The sequence below is a fragment of the Anthonomus grandis genome, chromosome 12 (assembly GCF_022605725.1).
Source record: "Anthonomus grandis grandis chromosome 12, icAntGran1.3, whole genome shotgun sequence".
In the NCBI taxonomy this organism is placed as follows: domain Eukaryota; kingdom Metazoa; phylum Arthropoda; class Insecta; order Coleoptera; family Curculionidae; genus Anthonomus; species Anthonomus grandis.
Genome location: NC_065557.1, coordinates 21,357,408 through 21,375,983, shown reverse-complemented (window position 1 = coordinate 21,375,983; position 18,576 = coordinate 21,357,408). Strand labels below are relative to the sequence as shown.

Sequence of the window (18,576 nt, the reverse complement as noted above, 5' to 3'; positions counted from 1 at the left end):
TCCTTGTCAATCGCTTATCCCAACCTAACAAAACGTAATAACTGTCATCACATATGACATTATATCTAAAGGCGCGAAATTCATATTTTAAAATTAAATACTACAGGTCTATTTCTATGATCACATATTCTACGTTGTACATGATAACGGTTCTTTCTTGATAGAATGTTATGACAGTATCGGTATTTACTTGTGAAAACATCGGCTTGAATCGACTTTTTTTCATCGTGCGGCACAAGCTTTTAAGCTGTTTTTGTAACAGTTCACAAAAACATTCAAATGAGACCTTTCTCCTTTTTCATCTAAAAACTAAAAAAGAAACACAGAATTTCACAAATGCCGAAGGTAAATACAAATTTTGCTTGCGGTGTTGCCATTTCAAATTTTTTAGAAGCCGTTTTAGGAATAAAAATGGTAATAATTTTTTCTTTGCTTTGAAGATGTTATTTTTATTTTTTTATAACAAATTTTTAGAATAATCATTTACGCGCTGATGAAAACCCTATGCAATTGTTCAAATCAATCAAATCCTCTTTCCGCTGGCATTCAATTTAGATACACAGAGGAACGTTTAATTTTATATTTGACAATGTTCTTTCAATCACCTTCTCACCTCCAGCTAACGTCACCTTGATATGTCAAATGGGAACTGACATCATATGATACATCATTGTACAGCCGACTCGTCACTGAAGCAGATGTTTTTTACTAATACAGCTGCCAAAATTCAATTGTCCTATCAAAATCGTCTTCTCTTTGTTGTTAAAGGATTTAAATTTTGTAAGGAAAAAACTTAGTTTTTTTCAAAATGTAGTGTACAGAACCTATTGAAATATTAGTTAACTCTGCGACTTTGGGGATAGATAATGTTGGATCCATTGCGAATTGTCCCAGTACCTCAATTTGGTATGCTTCATTAACAACCCTTTCCTCAGTACACTTTTCATTGCAAACAGATCCTATTTCCTTAAACTTCCTTACCAATTCTAGTACATATTTATGACCTACGTTCTTGTCTAAATGTATGATCTTGATAGTACTCTTCTTTGGCATAATAAAGATACTATCGTCCGAGGAATGGTGAACATTCTAGCTGGTCTTAATAAAAGATGGTGTAACAGCAACTTATTATCATTTAATGTCATCAAAAACCAATATTTTAAATTTTAAATGTATTTTAGATGTTTCTTTGGGCTCAGAAATCGTTACTATTAATAATTTTAATAAACTCTTTGATGCGCTTATTGACAGTAGATTAAAGTTGGCATGTTGTGCTATATGAACAATTAGAAGCAATGTAGGTATATTAGTAGCTAAAGACGCCTATTTTTCATTGGGAAAATCACACTTCCGCTATGGGATTTGTTTTTGGGGCACGCATCTGCAAATTTATTTAACTCTGAGTTTGTGCTGCAAAAGCGTGCCCTAAGATATTTTTATCTCAAGTATCATGTGCTTGCAAAGCTCACTTTATTATCCAGAAAATCTTGACTCGGTCCTCATATAATATAAATTTACGAATCCCTACATCTTTCTTAACCAAAAAATCATTTTTTTACAAAATTAAAAATATATTTAACCATCTTCCACAGCCTTTTCGTAAGACAGTTTCTTATTAGTTATATAGGAGAGAGGTAAGAAAGATGTTAGTTGTAAAAGGCTACTACGCTATAAAAGAATACTTCTTTTTTATACGGCCAGTTTTAAATTTATTTGACTTTGACTTTATTGACTTACTATAGGAGGTTCAGATTTGGTGCGAAAAAAAGTTGATTTAATGTGGTTTTTACAGTATTGCTATTGCATGTTGAATTAATTAATTACGACACAGATTTTGACCAATTTTAGTTACTACTATTTTAAAGGTTTTTATTATGCTTTAATATGTGATATTTAAATGTTTTATAAATTCTGATATTTTAATTTCATGGACCAATTTATTTTTTATGTGTTCTTATTTGTTTCTTTTATTGTCTATTTGTGTTGGAAAATAACCCAACAACACCCTTTTCTGTCATCGAGATGTATTTATTTTTAATTGGTCTATGTTCATAATTTTAAGGACATCATCGATCCCTAGAAGGTTCCCACAGGTCAGAAAGTAATCAATTTGAAGTGGTTACTTTTAAACGTTTCAAACTTTTAAAGAAAACAACTATAACGCATAAATTGCCATGAAACTGTCAGGCTCTTAGGTCTGAAGCTCGTTTTCACATCCCTTGTTGATGAAAGATGCACTTATTGAACATCTTTACACCCACTAAGTAAAATAAGCTGGTAAAAAGGTTGCACGCTCAAAGTTTAAATATACAGTTGATCTCAGTTTTTGTAGAAGTCAGGTTGGGTCACTGTCCCCGAGATGTAGTGTGTGAGTCAAGCCGCGAGTCGTGGTCGCGATCGAATTGAGAAGTTGCTGACGAGTTACCTCTATTCTCTTTACTCTTTAAACCCTATGGCCAACTCTCTCTCTCCAGACTCTTGATGGCCAAATACTGGTCCAAGAGTTGCAGTATACAGTCGAGTTGAGTTACTGTCACAGTCAAGTTGAGGCACTGTCGTCGAGAAGTAGTATGCGAGTCGAGTCGCGAGTTGTAGTCGCGATCACTCCGAAGTTGCTCACGTTGAGTTTAAGTTTCTTTTTAAAGTTTATACTTTTAGTGACCTAAGAAGGTTCGTAAGTACCCTTATACTCTAAACCCAGTTAAAGCTATCTGTCTTATTGTCCCTAGTTATGAGTTCGGTCGTCGAGTGTTAATACAATAGGTTAAAGTAATTAACCCATTGTAATTAGAGTATTAGCACCACATAGTAAGCACCATTGTTAGTAGTTAGTAGTAAGAAGTGAGTAAAGTTACCCGCTAAGAAGCAAAGTGAGTGTAAATAAGGTAAAATTAAGTATACAAAAGGACAGCGGAGACAATTCATAGTTTACAAGTGCTTTAATAAATAACTATTCCATTTTCCTGTCTTCGGATCTAATAAATCAGCATATTTTATATTGTAAAAATTTTGTTTCATTTATTAAGTTAATTGGTTTAGCGCCATATGTTATACAGGGTGTTTGGAAGGTGAGTAGCCAAACGGAAATGGTGAATAGGTGAGGTTACTGGCTTAAAACGCATAGTATTTTTTTGTTTTTCCTCAAATTTAAGGAGTAATATATTTTTTCCATTTTTTTATTAGATTTTCCTTGTTTTTTTACTTTAACCTTCAATTATTTTTTAATTTTTGGCCAAAATGGCGCACAATTAATTTTATTTTAAAGACTAATGTTGTCTCATTCAGATTCAAGTAATAACTAAGAAAAATATTTAAAGAGAAACTAATAGTGGAGTAACAAACTTCCTCAAATCGATAGAAAAAAAATGTTACTTCAACTTTACAATGTAAAAAATAATAATAAAAGAAAGTTGTGGGGTTTTAAAATGTGTTAAAAAACTTATCTAGTTGATAGTCTTTCTAACGATGCCACATGTAACAAAAATAATTAGGTAACTTACGAAAAACAAATAAGTTTGTCTTCAAGGACGCGTGAACCAATTTCTTGAAAGCAACCTAATTGAGCAGGTATAAACTTATGCCTCTTTCTAACACAGCTAAACCTGTTACGCTATACTCTCCTTTATCATTCATCGACACTCCCTTTGTGCCCCGCTACCTTGAACTGTCACTAACCATAATATGAGTATTATTTATTCGAGACTTGTCTTTCTCCGCTACTTCACGTATTTTTAACTCCGCTCTACGCATATTGTTTTTGTTGTTCATTTTCGTTAACTTTGTTTTATTGGTACTGTTGCCTACTATGGCTGGTGTCTTTACAAACGAGGAGTACGCCGATATCCTAATGGCATATGGTAGAGCTGATGGAAATGGACGAGAAGCAAAAAGAATTTACCAAGAGCATTTTCTCAATAGACGCCAGCCTAATCGTCATACTTTTGAAACGACCTTTAAACGCTTAAGAAAAACTGGTAGTTTAAATCGCCGTGAACCTGGAGATCGCAGACAATGTAATGTTGCTGATGACGAACGAACTCTGGAAGCTTTTGACGAAGATCCCACAACGAGCATCCGGACTGTAGCTGCCAATCTAAACCTAAGTGTATGGAAGGTCTGTTTTTCATGCTAATGGAAAGCATCCCTTTCATTACACTCCTGTACAAGATCTTGAAGAAAACGACTACCAAAGACGCATTCAGTTTTGCCGCCTCCTGCTACATATGGACGTGGACAACCGCGATTTCTTGAAAAACATACTGTGGACAGATGAATCCAAGTTTTCAACAGAGAGAATTACCAACTTTCATAATTTGCATTATTGAGCCCCAAAAGAAGAAAACCCAAAAATGAAGAAAGTCGTGTCCTTTCAAAGGAAATTCTTAGTAAACGTTTGGGCAGGCCTAATTGGTAATACCCTTATTGGTTCACATTATTTAACCGGATAATTTGAATGGGGATAATTATATAAATTTTTTATTAAATGATCTGGCCGAACTCTTGAACGGGGTTCCAAATTTTCTCAATGAAGAACAAATGACCTTCCAACACGATGGGTGCCCAGCGCACTGGAGATTGGCGATCCGGGTGCACCTTGTTTACTATATATTTAATTCAGCTTTGTCAATAACATTTTTATGTTATGTGAAAATAAAGCATATTTGATTTTGATTTATTTATTTATGGACTCAAATAGCCAAACACATTTTGGGTAACATGCATTTACCTAGAATATTTAATTGGCATATTCATATATGCCAGGAATATCCTTTTACTTTTTATAACATATAATAGCCATATCTGTTGCATATATTGGGTATATTTAAGAACATTTTTTTGACCAGAGATAGACATTTTATGTATCTATAAAAATAGGTATAATAATTATACTTTTCAAAGCATTTTTTGGAAGTCGCTTGGATTGCACAAAACTATTATCCATAGGATGTCCATTATTAATCCATCGACATTTCGACTTAGTTTGGACCAACTATAACAGTAAAAGTATTAGTTACTGTTATAGTTGCCTACGGCCCTCTATATATTGTCTTTGTATATTTTATTGATTGCCTATTGTTTTTATTTAAAGCAAAAACCATATTTTTTTAAAAGTTAATAAAAAATATTTTGTGACTACCAAAGTTTTAACATTTAAAACAAAATTTAATGGATTTTTTGCAGTGATCCCTTCTTATGGCTGTATTATCGACAATAAATTAATATACCCTGTATAATAACACCTTGTATTCGTATGTATGTACTCCAAAAATGTTTTCTTATTCCTCATCAACAAGAATGACTCACTTTTATTTAAGCAAATCCAATCCAATCTGTGTTTATCCTTCCGACTTCTAGTCGATTATAATCTTTGTCTAACAAAAGAATATATTTATATCTGAGTGCCTTATTTATTTACGAGAAACTATAAATTCTCCAATTCGCCTAAAAGCTTCCCGAAGAATAGCATTGCATTGGTCCGATTTGTCGGTCGGGCCTGAGAGTGGCGCCCGCACTTATACATCGATTTGCCGCATCGGGTCGCGCCGGCGTCCCGACGCTACATCTGCCGGGCGTTCGCTCAGTCACGCTTCAACATCTCGGTGCGCGACTCTTAAAAACATTTTCTCCACAAAAAACTATATCGCGATTGTGCATTTTTGGTTCCAAATAGTGGATATTTTCTATATAGGTATAAATAATACTTGCCGTTCTTTATTCTAAGTGTATGAAAACGTGAGTGTTTTATTAAATTTTTGTGAATTTAGTCAGCTTTTCCCTTTGTAAGTAAGATGTAGTATTATGTTGGTTTTTTAACGCGCGTCGCTGAGCTTAGAGCTGTTTGAGAAAACGACTGTGGAGTAGATTTTTATATTAAAAGATAGGAAAATTTATAGGAAAACCTATAACTGAGCCAATAAGTTGCGTAATTTTCAAATGTTTTGTGATGTTCTGTAGTTTTGGAACTTTTTATTGAACCGAAGTTACAACGTTGCGCGAGAATGAGGCTACAAAGGCCTTGAGCTAGTGTCAGGTACAGGGTGATTCGCTATTTTGAGATGGCAGTGACGGAATTGATGTCATTCGTAATAATTTTTTTAACAAGGTATTTTGGACAATATGAAAACGTTTTTCTCAAGTTTATAACAGAAAATTTACAATTTACAGATATAATAGTGGTAACCTTAATACTTTGTTGTTAATTAAAAACATCTTAACATTCTCCTGTGAGCCTTAAGAGTGAGCATGAATCATTGATTCGGCATTAACTGATGCTAGAGTTCTTGTCGCTTCTGGTTTTTAGGTGTTGCTGCATCATATCTCTCCATACATTGTTTATTGGATTTCAATTTTGAATCTGCGCTAAATTTTTTAGACATTTCATTAGACCAGCATATACAACATAATATTTAATAAAAAAAGGATGATATTGCTGACATTACTTTTTTTTACTGTAACGACATTTGTTTATATTCCACAGAAATGTTGATTTAGTATATAGTATACCTATTTACATTCTCGACAGTTTTTTATTTTTTTTTATAACATGTTTAGGCGTTTTAAATTGAATTGATAACGCCTATGATACACTGCATGTGTTCGCGAAATTACAAGGCAGCACACTTTCCCTCTTGAAATTCCAGTAATTATTTCCGCTTTTTTGTGTTTTCCACCAAGCAGCTATAAGCGAATATTTTTGTATATTTAAAATGAATTTAAGCTGATTTGAATAGTTTTGACTACCCAAGGCCTACACACTGACTAAGACCGAAAGGTCCTAAGTTACAGAAGAATGTACATTAAAAAAACTACTGCACGTAAAAAATTACTTTTTTCCATACTCGCTGCATTTTCATCGTAGTATTTATAGGGAATTGTTTGGAATTACTCAATTCATAATGACCTAATTGAAAAAATTAATCTAAAATTAAATCTCTTTCTTTGGCTATCTTTAAATAAATACTCAATTATTTTAATAATTAAAACAAATATAACAAAAAAATATATAATTTTAATATATTTTTTTTGAATGACTATGTCTAAAAATAGTAAAATTCTATAGTAAAATTTATTAAAATGGTAACAATAAGCTACACAATATTTAAGTCTGTAGATAATAGATAAAAAATATATACTAAAAAACAATTCCTATAAGTCTCAAATAGCACATAATTTTAAACAGGGGAAGAAACTATTTTTTCTTGAGTTCTAAATTCTTTCCTTGGACGGAAACAAGGTTTTGCTAGAAGCAGAAACTTGGTTTGCCTGAATGTGAAAAAAAAGGTAGTAAAGAAATGCAGTTTTAGAAACATTATAAATTAAAAAAAAAACATTTATTTTAAACAATAAAAAAAAATATATTAAAAGTGGTTATTAACATAACGGATTTAAAAACTAAAAGAAAACAGAAAATACAATAATAGATACACGTACAAATACTACTACAACTTAGTACGTTATCCATTAACCATTTTTTGTATTAAAATATTAAACTTCCTTTATACAGAGTGTCACATTTTTTTTTATCTCTTAACAAATTTTTATTTAAGCTTTCATTTCTGAGATACGGTGGTGGCCAAAAGTATGGAAACTTTTTTAATTTGTATTTTTTTTAAGAAACCAGGAACTATAATAAAGTTACTGATATTTTGATAAAGTATATATAATATATTACCTAACTTAACATATTAATTTGAAATTAAACATATTATAAAAAGAAAATGAAATAAAATTCATATTTTCTTGGCCAAAAGTTTGGAAACTGAAGAGTTTCTGAGACTGAAGTTATTTATATAAATTACATCTAAATTAAAATCTGCTAATATTTTGTGGCATATCCCTCCGAATTTATTACTTCTCTACATCTTCCTGGCATAGAATCGACAAGTCTTGCACAGTCTTCACTGGAAATGGCAGCCCACTCAGTTTACAGTATTTCCCACAGTTGAGTCTTGTTTGAAATCGAAATCCTGTGCAAATGATCCCATAAATTCTCTATGGGATTCAGATCTGGGGACTGTGAAGGCCAATCCATTAAAGCAATTCTCTGTTCATTTAACCAGTTTTTCACAAATTGGGACTTGTGTTTAGGGTCGTTGTCTTGCTGAAACAACCATCTCAATGGCATTTCCTCCTCAGCATAAGGCAACATGTTGTTCTCCATTATGTCTTTATATAGAAAACGGTCCATTATTTCATCAATTTTAACCAGGGGGCCAACACCTGATCGGGAGAAACAACCCCACACCATTACGCTTCCACCACCATGTTTTACCGTAGGCATTTGGTATTTGTGGCTGTACCTTGTACGTTTTGGTCGCCGGACATAACGTCTCCCGTCACTCCCAATAACTAGTTTTAATAATATAAAAATAATATAATTCAAAATTCAATGTAAAAGTAAGTTTCATTAATAATAAATAATTGAAACTTACTTTCGTCATACTAAACAATACAGTATTCCAATTTTGGTGAGACCAGGTAAGATGATCTCGTGCAAATTTCAAGCGATCCTTTCTATTTTTCTTTGATATTAGTGGCTTCTTTACAGCAACTCTTCCAAAAAGCCCCACTTCATTTAGCCTTCTACTCACCGTGCGAGCAGACACAGAAATCCCCATTTCACTCATTTCTCCAGAAATATCTATAGAAGTTTTCTTTGAGTCGTTCATCGATATTCTTTTCATTACTTTCATAGCCCTTTTGGACAACTTTTTTGGTCTTCCTTGCTAGCCCACAAGCAAGGAAAGATTTCCTTTCTCTTCAATTTTTTTAATTATTTTTGAAACAGTGCCTTTTAAAATGTTAAAATGTAAACTTATTTCAATTTGTTTATAACCCTTCTGGTATAGTTCAACTATTTTACTTTTTAAATCACTAGATAAGTATTTACACTTAGGCATGATGCCTGTCTTCACTCAAACAAAATCGTACCGTTAAACAGCTTGTAGGAAACAATTATTATGATTTTATTAAAGGTTGCCATATATTTGGCCACAGAGAAATAACTCCTTTCATCAAAACTAATAAACAACATTCTTTTATTTTTGAGAGTTTTCGCATTGCGATATTTTCTGCATTTTTTGAAAAAGTTTCCATACTTTTGGCCACCACTGTATATTAGGTAGTTTATATGTACATTTCTATATAGAAATGATATTTTATATTTAACCATGAAAATATAAAATAAAAAATAACATTTATAAACAGCTAACAGGAAAATTTAAACAAAAGTTTTTTTTTTTAACTAATACTTGATTGGTCCGAAACAAGATTTTGTGGTTATTTATGTATCTTGTTAACTGGTCCCTGTAACAAATTATTTAAATAATAAAAAGCAATTAAATTAAAAATTCATACGATTTAGTTTGCCAAAAAAGGATCTCATCACGAGTATATAACAACACATAACAATAAGGGTGACAAAAACAAACCCTATTGCGCAAAGATTCATAAATGATTTATAACTAATACTTAGTCTTAATTTTACTTTTACTACATAATCCTATAAATTATTGTTTAAATAAAACAAGAATATACTTATGGCTCGCATCCTACAGTATCTTCAATGAAAATGAAATAGTTTTTTAGTTACAATTTTTTTCTGTTTTTATTATTTATTTTATTTTACGTCTTTTTTTAACTTTAAAGCAACTTATCATGAACCATAAGCATTTTGCAATTCAAAGACCAATAGAAAAACATTGTATTATAATTGATTAAATATTTTTACGGCAACGGTCACTGAGATGATGCAGTTTTATGTCGCGGTATAACAAAATGTTTTCCATTTACTCCACTTGCCAACCCTATTTTCCAGACAAAGTTACAACTTTTGTTAGTGGAGGATTGTCAAAATTCTATGTATAAAACTGAACCTATGTTTCATCCAACTGTTAAACATATTTAAAAGTGTTTCTTGATTTAGGTCTGGTAGTATGCTATTTTTGTTCGGAATGTTTAATTTTTCTAATAGATTTTTTACTACCCAGGACAATGAGCCATATTGTTTTGACGAATTCATAATTTTTTACTAATTTTGTTGTAAAAAATTATGAATTCACTATTTATTAGTATCCCATCACTATTTAAATAAATATCAATTTAAAAAATACGTTTTTTTTAATAATTGAGCGTATAATAAGACTTAAACTTATTTATGTATTTATAGAAGAAATATGAATTTAAATCTTTAACGATACCTATCAGAATATTTAATTCTTTCTAAGTCTAATAATTGAGTCAATGAAAATATTAAATGACTATTCACTGGCACTCTAGCCTTTACACCTTTTCCCATTATTATAATTTGAGATTTCACCGCATTTAATTTTAAATTTAGTCTTTTAGTGTAATAAAATATTTCAGTTACATGAGAAGTAGATCGTTCTTTGGTTTCCTGAGTATTATACTTACGGTAATGAGATGAGAGTCATCTGCAAAATAATTGACTTCTGCTACATAATTAAAAGTGGATATTCAAAATCTCTTAGATGACTAAAAATATGAAAAATTACTTAAAATATTTTAGTAATTTAAATAAATACTCTCGACTAACTGTTATTTTGTTGTGTTTTACAAAAAATTCAATTTGGCGAATAACGATAAATTTCAAAAGTTTTTTAGCACTCTCGGTTCAGATATGTTACCTAATGGCTTTATAATAGCTTTTTTCTCCTTGAACAATAGAATGTTTAAACCCAAGGATTAATAGCATTACCAACCACATTCCGGCAGTCTTCACCAACTGCATTAGCTCTTACTTTTGATAATATTTTATGTAAATATTCATTGTTAATTAGTTGTAAATTCAATTCCCTAATATTAATTACTACCCTATTATTGATATTGTACTAGGTGGTCTGTCAGTTTCCAAGAAAAAATTGTGAATGAGGCGCGTTAGTATTTTCTAAAGTTTTAAATGCAATTTGGATTAAATAATGAATGTGGTTTTCATGGAATATCTCCATAAAGATAGGTTGAAGCATATTGATTTTTGAAAAAGAATATATCATCTACAGATGAATCAAAATGAAACGATTTTATTAAGCAAATATTTCCATTTAATTACATTATCTGAAACAAGTTGAAAATGAGCAAGACCTCACTACATGTACATAGTATAAAAAATGGAACACAATCTAACATATTTAAAAAAAAAACATAAAATATGTACTGCAATAGATTCATAACATGAGTTTTGTTTCACTGGTAAAGAAAATAGAAAGCCTACTAAAGAAAGTCGCAAATGTTATAAGTCAGTTATAAGTCTATTATTCCAAACAGTTACGCCGTAATAATTTGGTAATATATTATATTATTATATATAATTATATTATTATTATTATATTATTATATATAATTCCTTATATTCATATGAATATTGAGATTGTTGTTTTTGACATCTATGTTTTAAAATCTGCCAAAATTTTCCTATGAATTTTTAAAGATAAAAAGAAAAATAAGAAGGCTTATTTTTTTGCTCTAAATTTTTATTTACTACAGTCAATCATAAAACTTATAATATAAAGTTTTAAAAATAGCAATCTGGTACATCTCAAGTAGAACGCAGTAAACTTATGAAAACATTTACATATCAAAAAGCGTGATAAACTTTTTTCAGTTTTTAATTTTTGAAATTTAATAGGCTTATATTTAAATTAATATAGGGAACCACAGGTGTTAAAAGTTTGGTATATGCTATTATAAAATTTTGATGCAATGTATATGTCAAAAAAAGTTAACAAAGAAGCACCCGCAAATAAACTAATTTAATACACTGTACACACAAAAGCATTAAAAATCCGGACATTTATAGGTCAGATCTAAGGTTATGGCTACTAATTCAATATTCAACCATGTAAGTAAAATGCAACTCCTATAGCAGATCAAATAGTGAAAGTTCACGTGTTCAGTAAGGTAAGCCAATAAGAGGATGCTCTTTCAGTGGATACTCTTTTACTTATACTAAAGTAGAATATAATGAATAAGCCTTACGGACTTAAGTACTTACGTCATTTCAATTATATTCAACTTGTAGTATTTCTTAAAGATAATAATGATTAATAGCCACGGAGCTGAGATGTGGAAACAAATCATTTTGAATCTGCAAGACGGGTATAATAGTTAGTAGTTAGTAATAATAATAGTACTTCCAAGAGGATATTTTTTGTGAAGAAAATGTGGCCAAAGAAGAAATCGAACCAAAAGAAATTCATACATTTGCATGGGAATGGACTACAGATTTATTACCGAGTTGTCCCAAGTAAATGATTTATAATTTTTTTGTTGTTTAAGTCTTAAAATGCCTGTTAAGCAGTCAAGTCTTTTATCCTATGACTTTAGAATTTTCTAACTAGGTAGTAGGGATTTGTTGATTTATTTTCCACCAAATTTCGATCATTTATTGCATATTTTTTGTAAGCCGAGCAAGTTCGTTAAACAAAATAACTAATTTGCTGTTGGCTGTCCATACCTATTGCAAGTTTCCTTTAACATTTTTTAAGTTTCATTTAGATTTTTTTCCTCTTGTCAAAGTTCATAGTCTAGCTTTAAACAGGTTCCGGTTTATGCACCTGCTACTGTACTCAAAACGATTTAAATGGTAAATTTAGCAACGGTAATTATCTTAACGACGAATCTGTAATCAGCGAATTACTATATTGAGTATGACATCCATCATTAAGTTATTTAGGTGGACGTAGATTATTAATAGTGAACGATTTTTTTAAAGTTAATTATTTTTAATTTTTTTCTCAATTGCATAAAAACTTTTATTAAACAGTCACAAAATACGTAATACAGTATCGATATGCTTGTTAAACTATTTTATATTTAGGCCCAGTACCTTGTTTCAATTTATGTCTTAAATGAGTTAATGAAAATTATAAACTATTATTGAGAAATAGTTAATTTGGTTTTTTTAGCTGCAAAAGTGACAGAAGACAAGAAAAATGTGCTCTTAAAAATTGAATTTTTAAGCGAATTACATAAAGGACTAAAAAGTAAATAGTCGAAAAATTAGTAACTCAAGCAATAGCGGATGAGATATGAAAAATTACTAAAGAGATTGAAGTAAATCAGCAATCTGAAGCGTTTCACAACATCTCTAAGTTATCCATAAAACTGTTTTGTGGTCTTAATAAGTTGCTCGAGTTCCTACCGTGTAGCCTTAAATTTAGCAAAATTATTTATTCATTTTTTATTTCGAAAGTCCCAAGCTGAGGAGGAGCCTTAAAAATATGAGAATCTAGTTATTTAGTCCCGTGCATTTTCTGCATTGAAAACTACAAAAGCTCAATTCTCAAGATGTAAGAAGCTCAAACTACAGAATTCCAAAACAGGCAGCAATTTCTAAGATGGTTAGGGATATTATTGTTAGCTGATCTACTCAGCTAACAATAATACAATAGTAGTAGTAGATGTACAATGTGTAAATATTTGAATTGAATGAAATTGAATTGAATTTGAATGTATAAGGCTGATTTCTGCTGTTTTATCCTCAGAGACGATACTGTGCTCTTCTGCCTTTTAGTTTATTACTTGTTAATATTAAAACATGCCCACATGACTGACTGTAGTTATCTATACTACTCATGACCTAAAGCTCGATTTTTCCATTGAATCTCTGAATCAAAAGGATTGAGACAGGACAAATATTACAACAAAATCTTAACTGATGAAGAGACCAATCTGGCAAACCCTCGTGCAAAGCTTCAAAAAATTTTAATAAGCGAATCTTCAATTATTCAATTAAATGTAATTGCAAAATTACCAAATTTTCGGTTCAGGTAAAACCAGACACCAGCCAGAAATAAACTGAAAACATTTCAGATACTGCTCTTAAACTGTTTCCCGCATAATGCCACTTAATTATGGCTATTTTTTCGTCGATTGAATAATTCATACTTGTTTTCAAATATCGACTGTCACTGATTTATTGACACTGTTCCTCACGTCAGTGACAATATTCATTTTACTGGTGCCCGTTTGGTTTTAGCTGAACCGAAAATTTGCTAATTTTGAAATTACATTTAATTGAATAATTCAAGATTCGCTTATTAAAATTTTTTGAAACTTTGCACAAGGGTTTGCCAGATTGGTCTCTTCAAAAAGTTATCTTATATTTTTTCTATAAAATGTACAGGGAAGCCAATAATTGACCCCCTTAAAATTTACATGGGTTTTCCTATGTTCCGCTCGACGACACAGAAAAAAGGGAACACTAAATAACTTTTTTACTTTTCAAGATAAATAAATGAAATTTGGTATATCGGTAGAATAGTTATAAGAGCATCTTTTGACATATTCTATAGTTTTTCACCACTTCCGGTTTAACAGAAAATGACACTAATTTTCTTATTTTATATGGGACACTTGGTATATTTTTCCATATTTCGATAAAAAATAATATTCTGAAAATAATGATACTGTATTTCCTACTTTTTGTTTTATACCAATAGAAAAAATAATTTTTTTAAATTTTAAAATAGGGTGCCATAAATGCGTTGTAAGTTTTAATTTTTAATTATATGTCACTTGAAAAAAATACACAGGAGTGTCATTACAATACTTCCTGTTCGTTATTTATCAACCAATTTAAAATTAAAAGATTTAAGTCATAAAATGCAATGAAAACTATTTTTCCGTGATAACTTGATCAAAAATTAAAACTTTCAACGCATTCATGGCAACCTATTTTAAAATTTAAAAAAATAATTTAGTATAAAATAAAAGTAAGAGTCGAAAATACAGTATCATTATTTTCAGAATATTATTTTTTATCGAAATACGCAATAATATACCAAGTGTCCCATTTAAAATAAGAAAGTTAGTGTCAAGGAAATGAATTAAACCGGAAGTGGTGGAAAACAATGGAATATGTCAAAAGATGCTCTTATGACTATTCTGTCGATATACCAAATTTCATTTGTTTATCTTGAAAAGTAAAAAAGTTATTAAGTGTTCCCTCTTTTCTGGGTCACCCGACATATAGTGGGTGATAAAATTTTAAGAAAAAATCGTATTTTTCACGATAAATTTGACAAACCTGTATTTATTTTTCGAATGGCTTGGCCGCATGGACGTTAGAACCTAGTAAACTCTTAAAAAAATGGTACGCCACTGTTTTCTCTTCAAATAAAAAATATTCTTTAGATACTCATTTAATTTAGAGTAAATTTTGTCTCCTGGCTTTGTTTCCTACGATGTATCGTTTTCGCATAAAAAAAAATATATCCATTGTTCGAAATTTATGTCTCGCTAAAATTAAAATTTTTAGTTTTATCCGTTTGGTAATATTTACGGTATTTATTATACGGAAAAACATACTTGCTTTTAATGTAGAATTCGGTACCAGAAAGTGAATTTTTGCCATCGTTAATGTTAAAAATAAGATTTTATCTTAAAATTTTATCACCCTGTATCTCAAAATCTAATCATTTTCGAATAGGGGTTTATGACGCAAACTTGCTTATTTTGAGGCCCTTTACAACCCTTCCAAGTTTGTTTTACTAATTATGAAACACCCTGTATATATTTTCTATTAATTATGAAGCTAGAACTCTGAATTAAATGAGGAATATGAGATTATGTGTGATTATATCACTTTCAGTTTTACACCGTGATGTACAAATATAACACAAAATATACCTGCTTTGAGATTGTTATGTGTATTGCTCAACATGATAAGACTGACTAAAATGAATACAAATTGAATTTGTTAAATAATGTTATTCCAAGTTAAATATGCGTAAGAACCTAGCAGGAGTAGAAATAATATTGAATCTTCAATCTTTGAAATCTAAAAAAAACATACTTCATGTCTTAATATGGGAGGCATTATTTTCGAGTAATTTTTGCTCATTTAGATAATCTGTTAAACAAGAACAGACAAACAATCAATAATAAACCAGGTTTGGTCCTTGTATAGTAGTAAAGAAGAAGCCAAAGACTAAAAAGTCCAATGATTTTTTAAGTTATTCTATAATAAAATTATGCTATGCCTTGTGTAAGATAAAATATACTTTTTATAGGGTAATTATTATTTTCATAATTATATTTTCTATAGGTGTTTTCTTATATATCTTACAAGACGTGTATAGTCTTATAAAATAACTCGATATTTAAACTTGCCAACTTTCATGGTTATGTTAATGTTTCATGTTAATGCAAACACCTTATAAAATCAATCAAATCTTATCGTTTTTGAATTTTTAGTTCAGAATGGTCGTTACAAAAGAGCATAAACAAAGTCTTGACAAAAGCTATTAAAATATTAGATTATGCTTTAAGTTTATTTAATGAGTAGTGATTCATATTTCCACATTATTTATGAAAGGATGTTTGAAAATTTGTTTTGAAGAACGAAATTAAAACGGCGATGTGATGCGATCGTCCTAAGAAATCATTGCAATATTAAATCTTAAAAAACCGATTATTATAAGTCATAAAATAAATAATAATAAAATTGATACTAAGAATATTGCTGATGATAAAGAACTGTTCCGTATGTTTTTGTCTAAGCCTTTATTACAATTTTTACATCTTACAGTAAATTTTAAAATACTCTATAGTAATATTCCATGCGTTATTCAGAAGCCCTTGCTTTACTGCTGACTTTATTACATGCCTCGGCAGTGTCTACACAATCTTATCCATAAAGTGGGCAACAAAAGATATTATCTAGCAGAAATGGAAGCTACAACTTTGTATTCATGCTTTTTAAAGAACGTTATTTCATTAAAACGTTTTTATAATTTGACTGAACTGTTCATGTTAAAAGTTATAAAATTAAGATTCTTATTTTAGGCTTACAGAATAATCAGACGTTGGGCTCTCTATGTTCTGTTTCCCAACGGAGCCTTCCTAAGAACGACCACGGAGACGCCCAATGTCTTCGCGGGCGTCTGAATGACGTCCGAGGACGCGAGCAGGGGCGGCCTGAGGTCGCCCTCGCCCGCCCTCAACAGCACACTGCTGGCTGCTAATGCCACTTTTCACCCTACCATACAACCTGAAGCTTGCTTGGATACCAGAAAGTATTGGTGCTTTTTGCTCTCTTCGATATGTACATTCCTTGCAGGGCTCTGTATTGTACTGGTAAGTACATTCTTAAAACCTATAACCGATGTAGCAGAAAACAGGGATGATGTTTTAAGTAATTTTTATTTATTTACTTAGTCTATTAAAAAAAAATTAATTGTAGATATGATCGGTGTAGTAGACGTGACGCCAAACATAAAAAAGTCCAATGAATTGTTAAGTTATTAAAATATTCAGTCTAAAAAAATTAAAAATTTACTATTACGTTCGAAAAAAGTTTCAACTAATATTCGGTTTTAATATGATAATAAAATTGTGGATTATGGGTTCACACGTTTAACATCTCGTAAAAATTGTAACTAAATTTAACATTTTTACGGTGCTTTCGTTCGATATTAATGTTAGTTAAGTCAGGAGGATACATCAAAGTTTGTAAACGATATTTAATTATAATAAAAAACTTGGCAAGTATTATAATTATTTACCTATGTGGAAACTACTAGATTTTTAGACTGCATCTTGACATAATGGTCGTCTCGTTGGCTTTAAAGCTTGTATAAGACAAGAAAATTATATTATTTTGATACTAGGTATTGTAACTAAGTTCGAACTGTAGAAAGTCCAGGTAGTACTCTTGTTGTGTAGGAACCTGGTCTCCAGAACCAATCATCTTGAGTATTTAAATTCATTGTTTCTCAGATAAATAATTTTTTTTAAATGATGCGTGAAATGACAATTAATATGACAATTATACTCACAAATCAGTGCCTATTTTTGAGGCAGGTGGGCCCTAGGCCATAAAACATATCGGGCCCCCCCTTTCTCCAACCTTTTTAAACACATTATAACCATAATTTTTTAGATAACATGATATTAGCAATAGTCATATTATTTTTAATTTTTAATAAATTAATAACAAAAAAAACTATACAGTTTATAAATATGCCGTTTATTAGCACAGATCAAACTTTGGTCTGTGCAAATTTATTAAATTACTGAGCTATGTAGTATGTGTTGCATATATTATGTACGTTATAATTACTTAATTAATAAATAATTCAAAATTTTTTCACTTCAAAAATATACAGCAAAGGAACTGAATTTTTTTTTATGTAAAGTGACTAATTAAACCAATAATTATCATATTTAAAAAAAAGAAGTTTTATTTTAACAAATTTCTATAAAAAGCTTAAGGAAAAAGAGCATTCCTTGAAAACGTTGTCTATTAAAAACAATCAAATATTCTTAATATACCTATACTCGTAAGTACATCAAAGAAACAACAAAAAAATAAACTTGAAAAAACTACACTAAAAATATATTAAAAAACCATAAACATATTAAATATCTACATTTTACGTTTTCGGATTTTTAGTTCGGCAAAATCGTCTATAACTTTATCTACATCTACAGTACTGAATATGTCGCTTTCTACAGTCAGAATAGCTAATGATGACAAATTTTCTTGACTTAGAGAGTTCCTTAAGTATGATTTTACTCTTTTTAGAGTTGAAAATGATCTTTTACCTGATGCGT

The 18,576-nt window shown here is 30.3% G+C and overlaps 1 protein-coding gene across 1 annotated transcript in view; it reads left to right on the top strand.

The window, feature by feature from the left end:
* The first annotated feature begins 5,572 nt into the window (after positions 1–5,572).
* The window catches only part of LOC126742871 (calcium-activated potassium channel slowpoke), a 205,391-nt gene continuing 192,387 nt past the window's right edge, over positions 5,573–18,576 (top strand). Inside the window, exons 1-2 of the mRNA XM_050449716.1 lie at positions 5,573–5,780; positions 16,807–17,097. Coding sequence (XP_050305673.1) covers positions 16,909–17,097 — 189 coding nt within the window. The 5' untranslated portion in view covers positions 5,573–5,780; positions 16,807–16,908. The remainder of the gene's footprint in view (positions 5,781–16,806; positions 17,098–18,576) is intronic.